Source organism: Diaphorina citri, unplaced genomic scaffold (genome assembly GCF_000475195.1).
Source record: "Diaphorina citri unplaced genomic scaffold, Diaci psyllid genome assembly version 1.1 scaffold472, whole genome shotgun sequence".
In the NCBI taxonomy this organism is placed as follows: domain Eukaryota; kingdom Metazoa; phylum Arthropoda; class Insecta; order Hemiptera; family Psyllidae; genus Diaphorina; species Diaphorina citri.
In genome coordinates this window covers 52202-60907 of record NW_007377907.1, presented here as the reverse complement: position 1 = coordinate 60907, position 8706 = coordinate 52202, and the positions used below count along the sequence as shown (strand labels likewise).

Genomic DNA, 8706 nt, shown 5'->3' with positions numbered 1-8706 from the left:
TAACTCATTGTTCAACGAAAAGTACAATTTGAAAAAAGTTCCCTATGAGACCCTGATAGTTACGATTGGTTCACTTCTCAACCCGGGTCACCTGCCTTGGTGGCGTAGTGATCAAGACGCTTGCCTGGTAAACAGGAGGGCGTGGGTTTGATACCATCCAAGGCATGGAATTTTATCCTCATCTATTTGAGAATTTGACCACATAATAATAGAGCTCTAAAGGTTAGGTGGTAGAGAACGCCTCCGGCTACTCACCTGTAGAATAAATCCGGAATTTTCCATCTTGGAAATAAAATTTCGCCTGTACTGGTCCATGTTGCATGATTTCTTTTTGAATGTCAGTCGTGCTGTTGTTCACATAATACACTTTGGAACCTGGAAATAAATAAATAAATTATACTTGTATATCATAGCCTGTGACACAATACTGTTTATTCTAAAAGCTCTGAAATTGAAGTGTCTTTTAATTTTTATGTCATGAACATTCTCACCTAAATAATTATTTTTTAAAATAATTTATTAGTTTTGTATTTAATTTTTCGATACAGTTGGGATTCGAATAAGGACCTCATAAATAAAATTTCTTACCAAAGTATTTCTTCTCTTCACCGAACGACTTGTTTGAGTTAACACATTTGCTGGGACAAGTGTACGCCTCTTGATCGATATTGAGAGTACAGGATTCTATGCCATTATTAGCCGGTTTCTGAGGATTGTGATTGCAAGGTCTAGACAGGTAGGGCAAGCAAGTCTGAAAAGGAAAAGCATAGGTCTGAAGTCTGACGTCACACATCTTTGAACTCTTTCATTAGAACGGAAAATAAAAATTGAATTTTCGACCTTTTACAGTTATTTTTTGAAATTTTGATCTCAGATGATTTTTCACAACTTTTTACGTAGAAATCGACTATTTATTAATAATTTTTACCGGTTTGCAACTGCTCCATTACTTATATTTGTAGACAAACAAATACAACATACCTCCAGTATACCGAACATATTTCATTACATATTTGAAAGTCGTAGTTTAATTCTTTAAGACAATAGGTTAGAACTAAAATTTGATCAATGCTTTTATTTGTGGATTAGTCCCTACACAAAAGATGTCCTATAGGTGTGTTTTTGGAAACCAAAACAGAGGGGAAATATTGATCATCTTTGATAGAACCTACATTACCTGCCTAAGTTTTTTGTTTTAATTCTCACTTTCACTATACGCCATTCCACAAAGAAAAAAATGGTTTGGTGTGAATGGCTTGTCTGTAACAAGGACTTACATATTTGAAAGTCGTAGTTTAATTCTTTAAGACAATAGGTTAGAACTAAAATTTGATCAATGCTTTTATTTGTGGATTAGTCCCAACACAAAAGATGTCCTATAGGTGTGTTTTTGGAAACCAAAACAGAGGGGAAATATTGATCATCATTGATAGAACCTACATTACCTGCCTAAGTTTTTTGTTTTAATTCTCACTTTCACTATACACTATTCCAAAAAGAAAAAAATGGTTTGGTGTGAATGGCCCTACACAAAGGATGTCCTATAGGTGTGTTTTTGGAAACCAAAACAGAGGGTAAATATTGATCATGTTTGATAGAACCTACATTACCTACCTAAGAGTTTTTTGTTTTAATTCTCACTTTCACTATACACCATTCCACAAAGAAAAAAATGGCTTGGTGTGAATGGCTTGTCTGTAACAAGGAGCATAAGACTGTCCAAAAAGAGAAATTGTTCTGTGGATAGATCAGCATAGATTTGCATGGCATCTGAAAATTCAAGTTTCATTGTTGTACATTTAAAAATGAACAAACTAAGATCACAAAATACTTTTGTATGCAATCCCTTGCCCTTGATCACTCCCTCTTTACTTCACATTCTCTTAATACTCTCACAAACTCAGCCAGGAATCGAACCTGAGCCCTCTCTAGCGCGGCGTACAAGGCTACCTAAAAGGGGGATTCCTTTTCATGTAAGTAAGTACCAAACTCAGCCAGGAATCGAACCTGAGCCCTCTCTAGCGCGGCGTACAAGGCTACCTAAAAGGGGGATTCCTTTTCATGTAAGTAAGTAAGGAGCCTCTAAGACGAAACTTTCATTTCCCACTTTCCAACTTTCGATAGCGATTAATGAGAGTTTCAACCATGTGTCTGTAGGGTAGAAGTCTGGTTTTCCTGGTCATGGGGATACCACAGAATTTTCTGAATTTCGGCGACCAGAGAACCAAGTTCTGTCCAAATCCGTACATTGCTGAACTGGCCCAATATAGTGCAAGAACCTGAAACAAAGTACAATGTAAATTTCCATTCTCTAATCCACACTTACATAAATATGTCTACAAGAACTTGCCCAAAGAAATTTAAAATAATATAAGAACATTATAATACTATGTTAGGTGACTGATTAAGCTCCTATTTATATGTTTACTTTCAAAATATAGCAAATAATTAATTAACAAGGCACCACATCATTGTGAAAAATGCCTCACTCTGATTCTCAGTGAAAAAATAAACACACTAAAGCTATATTATAATACTATGTTAGGTGACTGATTAAGCTCCTATTTATATGTTTACTTTCAAAATATAGCAAATAATTAATTAACAAGGCACCAGATCATTGTGAAAAATGCCTCACTCTGATTCTCAGTGAAAAAATAAACACACTAAAGCTACAGGAGAAAAATGCCATTCTCCTCCTAGTTTAGTGGAAGTGGAATCCAACCTACCGATGGTACATTGGCTGCAATGGGCATCATCATAACAGCAATCAGTCGAAAAACATTAGTTGTATACCGCTTGGCTCCAGTCAACTTCTCATCTCTGTAGAGAACTTGCATCTCAATGATGGCCAAATTGAACAAGCTCATTGCAAAAGGCAGAATGAAGCTGGCATCACAAGCCATAAGACTGCTACTTAGTGTACGAGTATGTACTCATATATTTATGTATTTACATCACGACTAAGGCCAGCCACACACGCTCAGACCGTCTAAGCGTGAGTGGCTCAGTGTTGTCAGATGGCTTCAATGAAATTATACTAGATTCGTGCTAAAATTATACTAAATTTAGTATAAATTATACTGATCTGTCAACACTGGAGTGGCTAGCCTTACATGACTTGAACTCGTGTGTCCTCTTCATATCAATCTACCATTGTACCTAGAATACCTAGATTATTGTTACATAAGACTGTCCAAAAAGAGAAATTGTTCTGTGGATAGATCAGCATAGATTTGCATGGCATCTGAAAATTCAAGTTTCATTGTTGTAGGTACATTTAAAAATAAACACACTAAGATCACAAAATACTTTTGTAAGCAATCCCTTGCCCTTGATCACTCCCTCTTTAGTTCACTTTCTCTTAATACTCTCAGTCTTCTGTCTTTTCAATCTCACCCATTGTTTGCTCAGGTCGCATCAATGTTAGATTCCGAATGGCAAAGGAAGATGAAATCCATAATGGCATTTGAATCCAGATGAGCAATGAAGCCTTTGCAGGGTGACAGTTTTCTTCTTCAATCAATTTCTTGTACTGGATTCTTGCCTATAACAAAAGAGACATTTATTCTACTAAATTACCTAATTATTTATGGCTTATTGATTTACAAATTTACATGATCAGCAATTTTTGAAGAGCATCTAAAAATAAATTTAGTCAAAATAAAATTAAGCATGCAGAAATGGTAGGTAAGTAGGTACTTACAGATCTCTGATAGTTGAAATTAGCCCTGTCATTTTCCCAGTTGAACATTCTAGTGGCAATGGCTGTTTCTTTTTTCAGTTCCTCCAAAATATCAGGAAACTTTTTGGTGACTAGATTTTCTAATTTTGCTAATATGTAATGCTGAAATTAAAACAAAAGGAACATGGGGGTGAAAAACAGTATATTCTTAATAAAATTGGACTAATTAGGTACTACTGGTTAAATTATGATGTCCATGGGCAAAACTGTCTTTAGTTTCAATGGCTGAGGTCACAAGTCAGCTCAACTCATTTCTAAGGCTGAGATAGACACCACCATTGGAAATGTAATGCCTTGTTTGAAATCTGGAAATAATCTAGTCTATTCATGAATGCTATAAGAACCAACATGTGAGAAACTTTTCTAACACACCAAAAAGCAAAGGAAATGTAAGAAAAACAAAATAAGGGTATTTTCATTTTCCTACCTGATAAATGGACAATGGAAATGTGAGCAAAAATCTCAGCAAAAAAGCAGAGACCACAACAGTAGGCCCCCAGTCCAATCCTGATGTATCGTGAACAAATATTAGAACTTGCTGAGCCCATTGCACAGGTGTACTGAAGGAGATTGTATCAAAAATAGAAGTCTGAATTTCAACAAGTTTTGTTGAAAAGGACTCTTTGCTTAGATACCTCTTCTGGTACTCGTAAGGCTCTGCAGCATTTCGTTTCTGTTTTGTAAAAACACCGGTGAGCTGAAATGATGAAGAACAGTGGGAAAAAGAACAAGCACTGGGTTTTGACTTTATACTGGTTGACAGAACTGTGCTACCTAGGTGAAGGGTTCGGTAACATCTCAACATCTCCGGAGATGATTTTGATGAGCTTTTCCACACTTTTAGGATACAGACTTCCTCAAAATTTACTTAGTACTATAGCTACTATACCTAGAAACATTAGAAATTTAGAAACAGAGAAACACTCAATAACAATATTTGAATTTTTCGCGCTATTGATTTGTTTACATTTTACTGTGCTTTGAGAAGTTAGCACCAATTGGTTGCAAGACAGCAACCAGCAGCAACTTTTGAATAAAATTCGAAGCGGTAAAATTTAAAATAAACGAATTTGTTTGAAAATCTACTTATTCAGGATCATACACGTGATTACTACCTTATTCAATATATTTTGACATTTGATAGGTACCTATCTATGTAAATACCTACCTGATTTGTTTTGGGTAGGTAGGTAGATCCTATTGGTATTCATAATCTTCATTCTCAGCATGACCTGTTCAATATTTGTTTAGTATCCTGCTAGGATGATGAAGTAAGTAAAGTTGGCTTTGAGAAGTTAGCACCAATTGGTTGCAAGACAGCAACCAGCAGCAACTTTTGAATAAAATTCGAAGCGGTAAAATTTAAAATAAATGAATTTGTTTGAAAATCTACTTATTCAGGATCATACACGTGATTACTACCTTATTCAATATTTGACATTAATTTGATAGGTATCTATGTAAATACCTACCTGATTTGTTTTAGGTAGATAATTATGTTACCTAACTAGATAACCTATTGGTATTCATAATCTTCATTCTCAGCATGACCTGTTCAATATTTGTTAAGTATCCTGCTAGGATGATGAAGTAAGTAAAGTTGGTAAGTAAGTACATACTCAATCTAGGTGCATTAGGATGATAAAATGAGAGCAAGGATAGATATTCATACGTACGGGGTATTTCAGTGATGACGTCAGACTAAAAAGGTCTTTATGTAGGTATCTACTGCTCATACCAGGGCCGTATTTAAGGGGGTGGGGGGGGCTGACCCCCCCCCACCCTCGAGGTTCCTTTTTTATCCTTTACCGTAGGCCGGACTCTGAAACATCCACCTATACCTTTTATCAGTGTAGGGTAGGTATATATTTACTTCTCGATTAAAAAGGACAAGGAAATTCGGGACTAAAAAAAAAAAAAGAAAAATAAAAGTTTAATTTCTGTCCCTAGGTACGCACACTGACCCTACCCCCTACCTATGTCTATGTTACCTCTATGAGCACCTTATCATGGAAGCAGGTAGAGCTAGGTAAGTATGTCTACTTCTAAAGTAGGTGCATGTTATTGAATGAGCTCATAATGAGGTCCAAAGTTCACAATATACGTATAACTAGGTATAAGTACATAATATCTAAATTAGGTAGGTACTTCCGACGAAATAGTTGATTCAATCAAAACATGGAAATATAGTCAGAAAATAGGTAGGTAGGTAGTGATAAATACTCTATGACTAAAAAAAAAAATAAAAGTTTAATTTCTGTCCCTAGGTACGCACACTGACCCTACCCCCTACCTATGTCTATGTTACCTCTATGAGCACCTTATCATGGAAGCAGGTAGAGCTAGGTAAGTATGTCTACTTCTAAAGTAGGTGTATGTTATTGAATGAGCTCATAATGAGGTCCAAAGTTCACAATATACGTATAACTAGGTACCTATAAGTACATATCTAAATTAGGTACTTCCGACGAAATAGTTGATTCAATCAAAACATGGAAATATAGTCAGAAAATAGGTAGGTAGGTAGGTAGGTAGGTAGGTAGTGATAAATACTCTATAACAAAACTTTATTTACTTTATCTACTCACTATAAGGAATTCAAAACATAATCAATATACCTATTCATCCTAATTAGGTATAAGTAGATAACTATACATATTATTCAAATTTTTGGTAAAGGTTGTGAAAAGGATAAAGGTGAAAAAACACATTGTAGGTGCCTGACGTTAATCTATGATGTAAGTAGATAGGTAAGTAAGGCCAGCCATTACGCTTAGACCGTCTGACGGAACTATAGGTCTCGAGCTTTTTCACACGTTCCCTCTGGTCTGACAACTTTATCTACTCACTATAAGGAATTCAAAACATAATCAATATACCTATTCATCCTAATTAGGTATAAGTAGATAACTATACATATTAGGTATTCAAATTTTTGGTAAAGGTTGTGAAAAGGATAAAGGTGAAAAAACACATTGTAGGTGCCTAGTGCCTACGTTAATCTATGATGTAGATAGGTGAGTAAGGCCAGCCATTACGCTTAGACCGTCTGACGGAACTATAGGTCTCGAGCTTTTTCACACGTTCCCTCTGTCTGACGAACCGCGATCTGTGAGACCTAGGTCATTCATACTAGTAAGTAAATCGTTCATTTAATCAATTCAAATTGTCTCTTGGAGGGTTTCAGCAGTCATTATATATAAGTTCTGTGGGTCAACTTGATAAGGAGAACCAAAAAGGCAGATAATTATATTTTGCAGAACTTCAAATTTGATAAGGAGAAGGCAGATATATTTTGCAGAACTTCAAATTTGATAAGGAGAACCTTTTTGGTTCTCCTTATCAAATTCAAATTGAACAGAAAATGGAAGAAAAAATCACAATACCTAATTACCTACCTACTTTGCCTTGGTTGAGGCCGATTTTGCATTTGTAAGTTCACGAGGCATTGTCAAGTCACACAGAATGCCTGATAAGTGCTAAATTGATAATGATAAGAATTTCAAGGTCCCTTAGAACCGTAGGTACTACACATCCTGGACTTTCAAAGAAGGAAAATTTACAGCAAGCCAAAGTTAAGAGAAAGTTAATGGTAAGCCGCCTGTACCTTTTCATATGATGCCTAGTCATAATCAAGTAAGTACAGCTATAGCCATTCATCTAAATATTAGGTTTTTTTTTACAGTTGGTAGGTATAACACCTACCCACCTAAGGCAAAAGCGAATCGCACAACTCTAAGCGAATATCACTCGTTTTTTTTGACGCACCCCCAAAACACGGTTTACTAGAAATGACGTACAAGACAAAGTTCTGATGGTACAGACTTGAAACTTGTAGAGATAAGTAATGAAAAGTTGAGCTTCAATTACAATCTAACATGAACGTTTCAGGGGTTACCCGTTCAGGCGATAGGCGACCAGTCTCATTACTTTCCGAACAAAGCATGTATACTTACCTACACATTATTACTTTACCAGAACCAAAAAGGCAGATATATTTTGCAGAACTTCAAATTTGATAAGGAGAACCTTTTTGGTTCTCCTTATCAAATTCAAATTGAACATAAAATGGAAGAAAAAATCACAATACCTAATAACCTACCTACTTTGCCTTGGTTGAGGCCGATTTTGCATTTGTAAGTTCACGAGGCATTGTCAAGTCACACAGAATGCCTGATAAGTGCTAAATTGATAATGATAAGAATTTCAAGGTCTCTTTAACCGTACTACACATCCTGGACTTTCAAAGAAGGAAAATTTACAGCAAGCCAAAGTTAAGAGAAAGTTAATGGTAAGCCGCCTGTGCCTTTTCATATGATGCTTAGTCATAATTAAGTAAGTACAGCTATAGCCATTCATCTAAATATTAGGTTTTTACAGTTGGTAGGTATAGCACCTACCCACCTAAGGCAAAAGCGAACCGCACAACTCTAAGCGAATATCACTCGTTTTTTTTCGACGCACCCCTAAAACACGGTTTACTAGAAATGACGTAGGTACAAGACAAAGTTCTGATGGTACAGACTTGAAACTTGTAGAGATAAGTAATGAAAAGTTGAGCTTCAATTACAATCTAACATGAACGTTCTAGTGTTACCCGTTCAGGCGCTAGGCCACCAGTCTCATTACTTTCCGAACAAAGCATGTACTTACCTACACATTATTACTTTACCCTACTGTTTTTGTTATGTCTCAGACGTAAGGCATACCTACTTTATTTATCATACCTACCTTAGACAAATAAATTTATTTATTCACATCTAATTTTATCAACACGAACTAGGTAGGTGTTCCGTTTTAGAACGCTTACCACTGGTGTGCATTCGTATTGGAACTTTACCCTTGGCCCTTTATCAGCAAGAAGTTTTAACCTTCTATTGAGATCAGAGGTTTATCATTTTATCATCTCTCCCTCCACTCAATACTTACAGATGTGCGATTAAAATAACATCATCTTATTT

General features: G+C 35.8%; 2 protein-coding genes across 2 annotated transcripts in view; both read right to left on the bottom strand.

Moving 5' to 3' along the window:
* The window catches only part of LOC103509182 (cytochrome c oxidase assembly protein COX18, mitochondrial), a 10716-nt gene extending 6059 nt beyond the window's left edge, over window positions 1–4657 (bottom strand). The window contains exons 1-6 of the mRNA XM_017444070.2: window positions 4173–4657; window positions 3707–3847; window positions 3400–3547; window positions 3187–3247; window positions 2730–2904; window positions 1986–2279 (exon numbers count right to left, since the gene is read on the bottom strand). Of these exons, the coding sequence (XP_017299559.1) occupies window positions 2097–2279; window positions 2730–2904; window positions 3187–3247; window positions 3400–3547; window positions 3707–3847; window positions 4173–4550 (1086 nt within the window). The 5' untranslated portion in view covers window positions 4551–4657 and the 3' untranslated portion in view covers window positions 1986–2096. The remainder of the gene's footprint in view (window positions 1–1985; window positions 2280–2729; window positions 2905–3186; window positions 3248–3399; window positions 3548–3706; window positions 3848–4172) is intronic.
* LOC103509183 (cathepsin B-like cysteine proteinase 6) lies at window positions 7–793 on the bottom strand. Its single transcript, XM_026823574.1, has 2 exons — window positions 589–793; window positions 7–375 (listed from the first exon to the last, which is right to left on the bottom strand). Exons 1-2 carry the CDS (start codon window positions 791–793, stop codon window positions 248–250), a joined length of 333 nt encoding a protein of 110 aa, XP_026679375.1. The 3' UTR covers window positions 7–247.
* Window positions 4658–8706: the final 4049 nt, after the last annotated feature.